We start from the raw sequence: 14024 nt of genomic DNA, 5'->3' as shown, positions 1-14024 counted from the left end.
CCCAGACTCCTACTTGCCTATAGACAAAATAAGCTTTGTCTATCATTGTAAAGAGGTCATTGGGGGCATGTTTCTCTGTCATTTGAAGTAATATGTCACCAGAAAATATATATCATCCAGAAAATGGTGGCTGTCCTCATGAGACACATCTTTCAAAAATCTGTCTTCTAGGTACTTTGATTTAAATGTTGAGTTCCTTTGCAATAACTTTGAAAATTTTATTATTTTTACCAAACTCAATTTTTTTTTTTTTTTCTTTTGTAGAGACAGAGTCTCACTGTACCGCCCTCGGGTAGAGTGCCGTGGCGTCACAGGGCTCACAGCAACCTCTAACTCTTGGTACTCGATTTCTCTTGCCTCAGCCTCCCAAGCAGCTGGGACTACAGGTGCCCGCCATAACGCCCGGCTATTTTTTTGTTGCAGTTTGGCCGGGGCTGGGTTTGAACCCGCCACCCTCGGTATATGGGGCCGGCGCCCTACTCACTGAGCCACAGGCGCCGCCCCAAACTCAATTTTGTATACCCAAGATTTATGTAATAATCACTTCATATACAGACATTATTTTTGAACCCAGAAAAGTAAAAAAAAAAAAAGACACAAATCTAGCACCCTAGTTTCTGGTGGCAAATTCTTCTCAGTGACTAAATTAAAACCACAAACCTGTCCAAGAAAGAATAATGCCACTGGTGAAGTCAGCCTCAAACTCACTTTAATTTTAGAGAAACAGTGAATTTAGAAGGACCAAAAATCAAAATGTAAAAGAGAATGTAGACACATTAACACTGGTTAAATTTAAACTCTAAATGTAAGTTCTAGTTAAAATATTTACTAGTACAAGTAGTATCTATGAATATACTTCATCCTTGACATCGTAGTTACTTTTGAAAAGTAATTTTTTGTAGAGACAGGTCTTGCTATGTTGTCTAGGCTGGTCTCCATCCAATTCTGGGCCTCAAGTGGTCCTCCCATCTTAGCCCCCCAAAGTGCTGGGATTAGAGGCAACCACATCTGGCCAACAGTTCTTTTTTTTTTTTTTTTTTTTTTGCTGTTTTTGGCCGGGCCTGGGTTTGAACCCGCCATCTCTGGCATATGGGGCTGGTGCCCTACTCCGTTGAGACACAGGCACCATCCCAAACAGTTCCTTTTTTTATTGTACCTTGTGCCATACTATGTAGTTCACCTATAAAGGAAAATGTGAGGCTGTTGTAATTACTGAAAAAAAAAATGCAAAATTGATCTTAATTCATTAAGATAATGCAAGGCATGACAATTAGGCAAAAGAAAAGATCTTGTATCCAAATCAAGATCAAGTCCATAGATGCTAGTTGGCAGTGACCCGTGCAAAGGAAAAGCTATTAATTGATACTAACCTATTCTTAAGTAATTATGGACTGTCTATATTTGAAAGACTTTAAAACACAGTAAAAGTTTTAAAGATCTTCATACAGCATGTTGTCACTTAAAGCGCATTACTGAAAATACTAAACACATTGTTACCACTAAAGAGCTAAAAGGAATTATGATGGATTATTATTATTATTTGCAGTTTTTGGCTGGGGCCAAAACTGGCGCTTAAGTGATTCTCTTGCCTCAAGCTCCCAAGTAGCTCGGACTACAGGCGCCCACCACAACACTGGCTATTTTTTTGTTGTAGTTGTCATTATTGTTTGGCAGGCCTGGGCTGGGTTCGAACCCACCAGCCCTGGTATATGTGGCCGGTGCCCTCACTGCTGAGCTACAGGGGCTGAGCCTACCCTTGCTTTTGTTACTGTTGTTCTTAGGTTTATTTATAGTACGTATTGTTGGAACAAAGTGATATGCTAAGTCATACTTGGAAAGTTCTATGCTCTTAAATTAGTGCCATGTAATGCTTGCGAAATTTACAGAGATATTTCTAGTAAAGCGATTTGATTTTCCTTGAATTCAAACTAGGGATTCACTTGGAAGGTACTCTTAGCACCTAACTTGTGCTGGTAAGTGTCATGGACTTGAAAGAGAGTAAGGAAACACCTGCAGACAGATACATTTCCTTGGGGAGTTGGTGCTTTTCCAATTCACGTTATTCTTCCAGAGGGATGGAGCCCAAATGTACTCAGACCTAGACATAAGATACTAAAGAATAACGAAATTCAGAGAAAATAAGTTCTTAAAACCAAAACTGGATCTTACTACCCTGCTACCTCTGTTGTCTCCCTTGTTCGATGTGATGGCGTCTCCTCAGAAAGTGGCCCTCCTCTGGAGCTCCTCTTTGCTCATGGTGACATTTGGCCCACCTTTATCTCCTAAGTGTTTGGGAGACTATGGGCATTTTTTACTCTAACAGCATAACCCAACTTTGCTGAAACTGCCAGATCTATAGGATGGTTGCTCAGTTAATTGCCATAAAACCGGAGAGTGCATTTGCAAATCAGGTGCACACACAAGATTCAGATGTCAAATCATTATTATGGGCCATTAAAAATCAATGGCCAAACCTGTGTAAATTCCAATCTCTGAGGCACTTGGCCACCTGACCATTACAATAATTAAGACGGAGTATTTAAAGATTGTAAATTGCTCATTAAAAGCCTGTGAGGGGATGGCAGAAAATAGTTTCATCACGGGAAAAACGGGAGGCTTAGATGTTTTCTTGTACATATACTGAAAAGCTGTTAATTATTGCCCTTGCGTTCCTCTTTTGGAATTATATCAGGGTCTTTGGGGAGGCTACATTTTTCCCTCCAGGAGAAAAACTCTCCAAATGATCCACCCAAACCCTGAGAAAACACGAGACCCATGCTTTTGTTGTTAGAATCCCCATTTAGCAGATTTATTTCAGACCTCTCCTTCCTTAACTCCTGTTTTCTCCTCCTCCTCTTTAGGAGCTGTGAAATTGGTTGTAACTGAAAATGTCTGACGGTCTGGATAATGAAGAGAAACCCCCAGCTCCCCCACTGAGGATGAATAGTAACAACCGGGATTCTTCAGCACTCAACCACAGCTCCAAACCACTTCCCATGGCCCCTGAAGAGAAGAATAAGAAAGCCAGGCTCCGATCTATCTTCCCAGGAGGAGGGGATAAAAGTAAAGTATCAGTGGCCGGGCTTTGCAAAGGGGCTTAGTTTATTCTTTCATGGTCATTTTCTTTCTTGGGTAGCTGTTCCTTGAGCATTGGCAGTTCAGGGCCTGCCTGCCCTTTACATGGAAATCTTTGGAGGTTGCATTTTGTCAAAGAATAATGTTTGATTGATTTACTGTGAGCTTCCGTTGTGTTTGCCTTTCACATAAAATGGAATTCATAGCCGGGGAAAATAATGTCAACGGTACTGTCTTAAATATTTAAACAGTGACTTTCTGAAAACTTAGGGTAGAATTTATAATAATTCCTTCCTAACTGTAACTTGGGGTTTTTTTTGTTTTTGGAAATCGGAGTACAGGTTGATTTATTTCTGTATACCTTTTTGGTAAATGGGAAGATTTTGAATTGAGTATATGGGCGTCAGTCCACAAGTTGCTACAATATTGTCTCTCTGAGTACATCACAAGGCGGGAAGAAACTTCTGAGTCATTTGTTTCCACTTTGATTCTTCTACCAGTTGTCCTCTAGGCAATCAGCCCCTGTATCACAACAGTATATTATCATTTATCTTTCTGGTGTTCATAATATCATTTGGTCCTTGACTATCACTTCGTGACATTCAGCAGTATGAAATTTCTAGTAGGTATTGTTAGGTTGCTTAAATGAGTAAGATGAAGCTTGTATTCCGTGGATGTGACTGTTGAGGCAGATGAGAGTGAAGCAAGTACAAGGACACTGGCACCATAGAAAGTTGTCAGAAGGGCAAGGGAGGTGGTATCTTTAGAAGATAAAAGGGACGCTTCCCATCTTCAAGGTAAAACAAATAGCTTTGTGAGTTGCTTACATGGTGTTCATGAATCTACAATTCATACCACAAGGAAAGCTGAAACTCCCTGGGACCAGTATTGCCTCTTGCACACCTACATCACTTAAGAGAGGCTTTTTTTTTTTTTTTTGTAGAGACAGAGTCTCACTTTATGGCCCTCGGTAGAGTGCCGTGGCCTCACACAGCTCACAGCAACCTCCAACTCCTGGGCTCAAGCGATTCTCTTGCCTCAGCCTCCCGAGTAGCTGGGACTACAGGCGCCCGCCACAACGCCCGGCTCTTTTTTTTTTTTGTTGTTGTTGTTGCAGTTTGGCCGGGGCTGGGCCTGAACCCGCCACCCTCGGCATATGGGGCCGGCGCCCTACTCACTGAGCCACAGGCGCCGCCCGAGAGGCTTTGTTTTTTATGACCCAAGGTTGGAAAAGATGGAAATCTCTTAAACTTCTGTATTGAAGATAAGCAGGAAAAAAAAATGAACCACATTCCATGCAAGGGAAATGTTCAATAGTTTTAGACACTAAAGTGGATCCTGAAAATTTTGCAGGGAGCAAGGGAGAATTTGAGAAATGTAAGGTACACATAACCAGGAGACCAAGTTTTATGGGATGGTGGTGCCAAAGAATGAACCACTAGATGTCGCTTCTCCAATGCTGTATCTACCACGATTGCAGAAAGTGGTTGAATAAGGGGATGTTGTATCTGCACAAATCGTTGATACTATAGAGACTATGATACTTTGGAAACCCTGGAATAATCCTACTTGCCATTCTAGAAAGCAAGAGCCAGCTGATACTGAGGTGAGCAAAATCAGAGAGGCTGACATTTCTGTTTTGTGCCCGTACTTAAGGTGACTTCATAGTGAAACCATTGCTGCTGTGCAGCAAACCATGTTCATACCTTTTCAGAGGAAAAAAAAAAAAAACAAACTGAGCCAAGTTTCTGCTGTACTGGCAAACAGACAGAAAAGCCTGGCTGAGTCTTCCTCTCCTTCAAGTGCTTTGCACAGACTTTCTTATGGAAGTTCAAGGTTACTTAAAACAAAAAAAAATCTTGAATTCAAAGTTCTGCTATTCTTCATAGTCCAATTGGTGCCTCGGGTACGTTTGCCTGTGTGTATCATAATGTCGAGGTTGTCTTTATAACTTAGCCACATCTCAGAACCTTGAGCCTGGAGATCATTATTTGATCTGGCCATTTAGGAAGACTTTACACTAAACTAATATATAATGTTGTTGATTCAAAATCTTGAAGTTTCCTCTATCTGAAGATCCTAGTGCAGGAGATTCTTACATGATTACTCATGCTGCATTCTTAATAAAGAGGCATTGTATAGTTTAACAAAGCTTGTCATTAATGTGACCTGGGAGAAGATATGGCAAGAGATGGTGATCCCTTCCAAAGACAAAGAATCTTTGGATCAAGAAGAACCTAATGATGAATTTGGTGCAGTCGTAATTATTGGCTGAAATTGCATCTGAACTTGTTGACCTTAATTCAAGTGATGTACTGATGCTAGAGGATGAGCCTCAGGAAGCTTCCAGTAACCCAGAGGTGATTATCATGAGTGATAATGAAGACAAGAAGGATGTTATCAGCCTGAAGACAAGTATAGTTAGAAGCAACAGGAGCAAATTTTGTAAGAACAAGATTAAACCTCCCAAAGAAAGTAATGAAAATGGGCATCTTTACATGTTAAACCTTACCTGTTGAAAGCTTGAGCAATTTAGCAGCATTCTATAAAGAGGTGCTATGATGTCTTTAAACACATCACACTGGACAGAAACGACAGTTTCTGATGTCTTTAAACACATCACACTGGACTGGAAACAACCAGTTTCCAGTTCATCAGAACTTAAAGCATCAAGAGCTGTGTAATAGCATTGCTTGACAGCTGATAAGACTTCCTTCAAACAAAGCTTGAATGATTTCCTTGGATTCTAGAAAGAAGAGTTTTTAATGCTTAAAAAAACATACTGGGAAGAAAGCAACCTCAGAAAGGTCTCTATCACCAAGTAGCGCATTTAAATACCCTATTGGACAGCTGATAAGCTGCCTTCAGACAAAGGTTGAATGATCAAATTGAACTCCATGCAGAGGGCCAGCTAAGATGCCTTTAAAAAAGGAGATAGAAGCATCTTCAGAACAGCCAAAGTCATTAAGTAGTAACCCTTAAATTCTCTTCCTTGATAGAACTAAAGCCATAAGCAAGTTGGTACAACTTGAGGTATGCACTTCAGTGACTCAGAGCATAGACACCTATGATTTCAACTAACAGTTCACCTCTATTCATTGCCTCTCTGTCACTCCCATTTTCTTTCAACTACCATAATGAGTGACAGATACATCCTCATCACCATTGTAAATCATCTCAGAATCTAAATGGAAATTTAAAGTTTGTCATTTTTATCAGTTTTAACTCCATAAACACTCATTCTTTTTATAGAATGTGCTATTGTTTTATTTAATTGTATATTATAATATTCATGAGGGATTCCAAAAGTTTACTTGTGGCCTCATTCCTCCTGCCCATTTTTTTTTTCCTTCTAAAATCATGATCTCCTCAGTTGCCTTAGGGTTTTTCAGGAACTTGACCCTCATGGGTAAGGAGGGATTACTGGTTCTATGTTCCTACCTCTTAGTGACTGGTTGACTTACGACATGAATGGAAAAGCACCAGACTTGGGCTCCAGAGACCTGGATTCATGTCTAGCACTGTCAATCATTATTGTGATTTTAGGCCAGTCACTTAGCTTCTCTGAGCCTTCGTTTCATCACGTGTTAAATGAGAATAGTAATACCTGGCCTAAATCATGAGATATTTGTGATAATCAAATGCAACTCTTAAGTAACAGAGTACTAAATAATTGTGAGATGTCATTACATTTGTAGCATTTGGGACTTTTTGTGACAAACTACTAAAAAACTAGATTTTTGAATTCTTTTTTTAAATGACTTCTTCCTTAACTAGAATTTATGTCATTGATAGCAAATTACAAAAGAAAACTAAAATTGCTCATTTCACAAGCCTAAGGTAACTGAGTCAGTATTTTTCTTTTAGTCTTTCTTTTCATTATATAGAAATTGTTCATCAATGTGAAAAACTTAGAAAATAAAGATAAGCCATACAGGACAAAATAAAAATTATCTATAATTGCAAATCCAAGAAACCATGTTAGCATTTTGGTGGATTTTTTTAGACTTTTTCTATGCCTATATATCCACATATATAATTTTTGCACAGTTAATATATACAGTTTTATATCCTGTTTTTTACTTAACATTTTATCATGAATATTCTCCATTTTCAAAAATGTGATTTTTGATAGTGTGTAATATTTCATTCTAGGGTGGCATCATGGTTTATTTAACCATTTCTTTTTGTTGGCTATTTGGGGTCCTTTCCAAATTTTGTCATTGTAAATAATGTTGCAATGTCTATTTTATTACTTAAATGGAACTGTTTGCTTTGGTGATAGCAGAGGGTTTTTTTCTGTGTGTTGTTCTTTGTTGTTTTGTTGTCGTTGTTGTTTCAGCTGTAATTGCTGTTTGAGCTGGCTGGGGCCGGGTACAAACCCACCACCCTTGGTATATGGGGCCGGTGTCCTATCTACTGAACCACAGGTGCTGCCCTCTGTTTTTTTTTAAAGAAATTCTATCTATCTTTATTATTATTTTTTTTTTTTGAGAGAGAGTGTCTCACTTATTAACCCTTGGTACAGTGCCGTGGCGTCACACAGCGCACAGCAACCTCCAACTCCTTGGGCTTAGGTGATTCTCTTGCCTCAGCATCCCAAATAGCTGGGACCATAGGCACTCGCCACAACGCCTGGCTATTTTTTTGTTGCAGTTTGGCCGGGGCTGGGTTTGAACCCGCCACCCTCAGTATGTGGGGCCAGTGCCTTATCCACTGAGCCACAGCGTCACCCAAGAAATCCTTTTAATAGCTTCATTGCATTGACCAAATGAAACTTCAATAGTCAGGTAGAAGAAAAAAAAGAAGTCGTAGATGTGATTTCAAGGTTTACCTTTGTTGGAGACTCTTCTAGGAGCTGAATCTTGGTGTTAGAGCAATTTAGGAGGGACAGTTAGACACCATTTTATGATACTTTACTATAGATAGAAAAGTTTTCAGGATTTAGACCAGGAAAAGGACATCCTGAATGAGTGGTTTGATTTTATTGTATGGACCCTGTAAAGTGTGGGACTGATCAGATTTCTCTTTTGTTGGCTACTAGAAAAATTGGAGCCAAATGTGTGGTCTATTGCACTTGTAATGGGACTATATGGTATGTGTGCACCTTGTGTTAGCTTTCTTCCAGGCTCCATTGTGCGTTTTTCTTTTTTTTTTCTTTTTTCTTTTCATTTTTTCCTTTTACTTTCTTATCTACTTTGAATTTATGCTCTCATGTTGTATTTTGTGTCTTCTTGTAAACTGCCTGATACCCATTTTGGAACAAGGTGGGGAATAAATACATAAATGAACAAATCAATACATGGGTAAATTAAATGAACAAATCAATACGTGAATAAATAAATGAATGAATGAACCAATAAGGAAAAGGCAATAAGGCAAACAAATGCAGCCAGGACTCTGACATTGGCATAGTGCCTCCAAAAATAATCAATGTTAAGGACTTGAAGCTGGGAAGAACATATGGGAAAGAAGCAGGTGAGGCTGCATTTGGAGGGGACATGTTCCATATGACATCTGTGTCTTCTGAAGCGTGCTTATGTGTCTTGTGTCTTGTGTTGCACTTGAGCATTAGATGTGTTTTCCAAAGACATGCAGTCCTGTGTGAAGGCTTGTCTTTAGAGAGAGCACAGTTCATGTGCATTTTGTTTGTGGGGAATCCAGAGAGATTTGGGAGCTGATCAGCCTGGGAATGATGTGATGGTCTTCCTGGAGGTATAGGAGGCTATAGTCGAATCAGAACACATGGAGAGTGTTCTGTCATCTATTGACTAGTTACTGAGTGCCACGCTGTGTGCCAGGCACTCTACGTGATCCGAGTCTTAATCCTTACAACCACTATATCATCCCTTTTTTACAGATGAGACAATTTAAGCTCAAAGCATTTAGGTAGATAGTCTAGGGTCCCATAGCAAAAGACAGAAAGCCAGAAGTCTCCCAGGTCTCTCTGACTCCATATGCGATGCTTGTTCTACAGTACAATGATAGGACAAAGGGAATGTGTGTTAAACTGTATTCCTAGCATTGGCAAACCAGCAGTAGCTTTCATTTTTCCTTAAGAAGGCAGCAATATGTGCTTTGAAATGTATCTGAATTTTAGAAAAGGGGGGCTTTAAAAATTGCCATTCAGAAAGAAAGAAAGAAAAACCTTTTCATGTCCTTTGGAAAGAAATTGTGAGAAAACATTCTTGACAATAGTGATGTGCTAACCTTTGATTTGGGTGTTTTGTGGGTTAGATGATCATGTGTGCTCCACAGGCTTCCATGTTGCTGGCTTTAGAAAGTTAAGGCTCTAAAAGAGTGTGTTTCTATATGTGAAAAAGTTCTCAAAGTGCTATATAGTTTTGTTACTGTATTGAATGTATATCATTGTTCTAATTCCTAGACTATGTCATCCTCTCTATATACTACACAGCAGGAATCATTGCTGTGAAATAATTATATTAAAAAAGACTCAGTTATCCTTTATGGTCTTGTTAATCAAATATTTTGGTCAATGTACATTACTAATTTTCATCTAATTAATGTACAATAAAATATACTTAGTGTGATAACAGTATGCAATGTTTCTTTGATGCTGAAGACCCTTTGGGATCTTGCAGTAGCTCAAGGTTATTATCATTGCACCAACAGTGTGTGGAAGTGTTGACTGAGAATTCTAGTATCAGAAAGCCAGGTGGCAGAGACTGCTATATCCTGAATGATGCTTACATTCCTCTTAGTTCTCCAAATGTAGCCCATTTAGCTCAGCAATGAATGCTTTTTAGAGATCACTGTCCTGCCTTTTGAGAAGCCTGGAGGGTATGGCAGGTTATTCATATTCTTCAGGTTCAAAGCTATGTCCCAGGAGAAGAGCCTCCCATACTACTCCTTTACTCCTGTTGAAGTATTAATAGAAAAAGGTGGTGTAAGTATGCACTCCCCGTGTACTAGGGCCTGTGCTTCCACTTCAAGGCCAGCCAGCAGGGAAAACTGGCAGCTCACTAAAACCATCAGAAGTCAAATTCAAAAGAAGTAGAGAATGTAAGGTTGAGAGATGTATATACCAAGGTAAAGAAACAATAGGGAGAAATAGATTTAAAGGAAGTAATATTTGAGAGGGAGATTAGGAGGTAGAGAAGGTACAAAAGATGAATAGAATGAGAGGAAAAGACAGAAAAGTGCTATATCAAACAGTAAAATACAACGTTGCGAGAAAAGTTAACAATATAATTATCCACATGATCAGACGTGTGTCTAGTTAGGATATTGCCTCATCTTTGCTCTTTGTTTTCAAACACTTTCCATTGAAATTGTTGCGTGTGTTAATTGGGTGTAAATAAGAGCAGAACCAGTATGTGTTGCCTAAAAGGAGATGTGTAAGAGGCAACTTCCTAATGATTTCCCAGAATCATCATTGTTGCTGAATGTTGTCGAAGGTGATACCACTGAAGGTGATGGCTCTGTGTGTGTGAGAGAGAGACTAGAGGGCTCACATGGACTATCATTTCCTTTCCCCCATGTCATCATCCTCATGGAACATCTAAGCATTAAATTGGGTTTGTAGCTTCTCCTGCAGAATCAGGTACCACCTTGAGTTTTTATCTGTACATTAAAGGCTGCTAAGTTATGGAAGACATATAATATTTTCCATAACCACTGAAGAGCCAGCAAGAGGAAACGGGCTTAATATTCCATCAGAGGCAATGGAACTAGGCATGAAGAAATTATAGATAGGCTTACTGGATGCTATGAGTTACGAAGAGTAAAATTTTTTAGGTTCTCCATTGAGTCTCTCATGGTTTTAGCAGGTGCTGCCTGAAAGCAAGAGAAAGAACCTTCCATCATGGGCCTTCTCAACTCTATGCTTCTGGGATTTGCTAATATAATAAAGATATTCTAATAAGAGTAGGAGATGCTTAAAACAGCCAAGTTTTATCCTCTTTTTTTGCAGTTATATTTCTAAGAACATCACCCATAAGATGGAAGTGCTGGATTTAAAAAGTATCAAATTACTTAATAATGCAACAAACATAGTCGCCCTGTTACTTAGTATGTTGCTAATGAGATGATGTATTTTATTTTACTTTATTTTTTTAGACAGTCTCACTTTGTCACTCTCTATGGAGTGCTGTAGCGTCATAGCTCACAGCAAACTCAAACTCTTGGGCTCAAGTGTTCCTCTTACCTTAGTCTCCTGAGTAGCTGAGACTATAGGTGCCCACTACAATACCAGGCTTTTTTTTTTTTTTTTTTCTTAAGAGATGAGGTCTTACTCTAGCTCAGGCTGATCTCGAACTTGTGAGCTCAGGCAATCCACCTGCCTCAGCCTCCAAGACTGCTAGGGTTATAGGCGTGAGCCACTGCACCTGGCATAGATGATGTATTTTTGAAGGCTGTTATATCAGTATTACAGTATTCAAAGTACTTTCATATTGGTCAATTACTTCCTTCAAACTCCCTATGATGGAGGTAGGGCAGGGATTATCTTCATTTTATACAGGAAGGCACAAGTTCGGAGAGGTTAAGTGACTTCCACAAAGTTACCCTACAACTTAATAACTAAGCAAGGCAGACTTAGAATTCCGATCCACCAACTCCTAGTCCAATGGTTATTGGACACTAATACTATTTGAGATAGTATTAAAATAAGAGTAACATTAACTTGTTTTGAAAATGGTTTTCAGCCAATGGAGTATGCAAAAATGGAATTTTACGAAAGCAAATGAAACCCAGATCAGTGAGCAAAACAGTAGTCATACTTCTGTTCTTACAAGTTATTCCTCCTGAGGGCCAGAATTACTAGCAGGAAGTCACGAGCCTTTGTTTAAAAAAAAATTATTTTCATTTATATTCTACATTTACTAAGTTTCACATGTACCCTTGTAAGATGCACCACAGGTGTAATCCCACCAATCACCCTCTCTCCGCCCACCTTCCCACTCCCTCCCCTCTCTCCCCCCTCCCCCCTATTCTTAGTTTATAACTGGGTTATAGCTTTCATGTGAAAGCCATAAATTAGTTTCATAGTAGGGCTGAGTACATTGGATACTTTTTCTTCCATTCTTGAGATACTTTACTAAGAAGAATATGTTCCAGCTCCATCCATGTAAACATGAAATAGGTAAAGTCTCCATCTTTCTTTAAGGCTGCATAATATTCCATGGTGTACATATACCACAATTTATTAATCCATTCGTGGATCGATGGGCACTTGGGCTTTTTCCATGACTTAGCAATTATGAATTGGGCTGCAATAAACATTCTGGTATAAATATCTTTGTTATAATGTGATTTTTGGTCTTCTGGGTATATACCTACTAGAGGAATTATAGGATAGAATGGCAGATCTATTTTTAGATCTCTAAGTGTTCTCCAAACATCTTTCCAAAAGGAATGTATTAATTTGCATTCCCACCAGCAGTGTAGAAGTATTCCCTTTTCTCCACATCCATGCCAACATCTCTGGTCTTGAGATTTTGTCATATGGGCTAATCTTACTGGAGTTAGATGATATCTCAAAGTACTTTTGATTTGCATTTCTCTGATGATTAAAGATGATGAGCATTTTTTGATATGTCTGTAAGCCGTGAGCCTGTCTTCTTCAGAGAAGTTTCTCTTCAAGTCCCTTGCCCAGCCTGCGATGGGATCACTTGTTCTTTTCTTGCTTATACGTTTGAGTTCTCTGTGGATTCTGGTTATTAAACCTTTGTTGGAGACATAACCTGCAAATATCTTCTCCCATTCTGAGGGCTGTTTGCTTGCTTTACTTACTGTGTTCTTGGCTGTGCAGAAGCTTTTTTGTTTGATCAGGTCCCAGTAGTGTATTTTTGAAGCTGCTTCAATTGCCCAGGGTCGGGGGGGGGGTCCTCCTCATAAAATACTTGCCTAGACCAATTTTTTCAAGCGTTTTCCCTGCACTCTCTTCTAGTATTTTTATAGATTCATGTCTTAAGTTTAAATCTTTAATCCAGTGAGAGTCTATCTTAGTTAATGATGAAAGGTGTGGGTCCAGTTTCAGTCTTCTACAGGTTGCCAGCCAGTTCATCCAGCACCATTTTTTAAACAGGGAATCTTTTCCCCACTGAATGTTTTTAATTGGCTTGTCAAAGATCAAATAACGGTAAGTAGTTGGGTTAATCTCTTGGTTCTCTATTCTGTTCCATACATCTACTTCTCTGTTTTTGTGCCCGTACCATGCTGTTTTGATCACTATCGATTTATAGTATAGTCTGAAGTCTGGTAGCGTGATTCCTCCTGCTTTGTTTTTCTTTCTGAGTAATGTCTTGGCTATTCGAGGTTTTTTTCTGATTCCATATAAAACGAAGTATTATTTTTTCAAGATCTTTAAAGTATGACTGTGGAGCTTTAATAGGGATTGCATTAAAATTGTATATTGTTTTGGGTAGTTTCAATCATTTTTATTAGACAAATGAGGTCTAACACTTACAAAAATCTAAATGTTAAGAACATATTAAAATAGAACCCAAGAATCACCTATCATCCCTCCTTTTAGATTCATTTATAATCCAATATTTAAAGTAGATTGAGCCCTTTTTCTTTCTTAATAAACATTTTCCTTTTCTGCTCAGAATCAGTAAGGTGTTTTTCCTCAGATCCTAGGTTTAAGCCAGAAATATGTATATATCTGTTATGTGAAACCTGTTTATACATTTTTATCCACCTTTTATTGTTTATTTCTTTAAATGCTCAGAGCCAACACCAACATCTATTTTTATGCCTAACTTTGGTCTGTAGTTACCGTAGAGTACTTTCAAATATTTCCAATGGGAAAAAATAAATTTGAAGGCCCACACTATGACATTCTTTCTACCAAAAAAAAAAAAAAAAAGAAAACTAGAAAAGTAATCTCTCCCTTGTGTAAGAGAAAATATATACCTTGTAACTCAAGGAGATAAGAAATTCCTCTTGGGTTCCCTCTTTAATATGCCCCCAAGCAGGGTATGTGT

The 14024-nt window shown here is 38.7% G+C and overlaps 1 protein-coding gene across 5 annotated transcripts in view; it reads left to right on the top strand.

Annotated features, from left to right (window-relative positions):
* Positions 1-14024, top strand: part of PAK3 (p21 (RAC1) activated kinase 3) — a 290487-nt gene that overhangs the window by 186786 nt on the left and 89677 nt on the right. For all 5 annotated transcript variants that reach the window (XM_053580206.1, XM_053580203.1, XM_053580208.1 and 2 more), the window contains one exon: positions 2862-3063. In XM_053580206.1, coding sequence (XP_053436181.1) covers positions 2889-3063 — 175 coding nt within the window. In that variant the 5' untranslated portion in view covers positions 2862-2888. The remainder of the gene's footprint in view (positions 1-2861; positions 3064-14024) is intronic.

Source organism: Nycticebus coucang, chromosome X, assembly GCF_027406575.1.
Source record: "Nycticebus coucang isolate mNycCou1 chromosome X, mNycCou1.pri, whole genome shotgun sequence".
Classification (NCBI taxonomy): Eukaryota; Metazoa; Chordata; class Mammalia; order Primates; family Lorisidae; genus Nycticebus; species Nycticebus coucang.
This window is presented reverse-complemented; position numbering and strand designations above follow the sequence as displayed.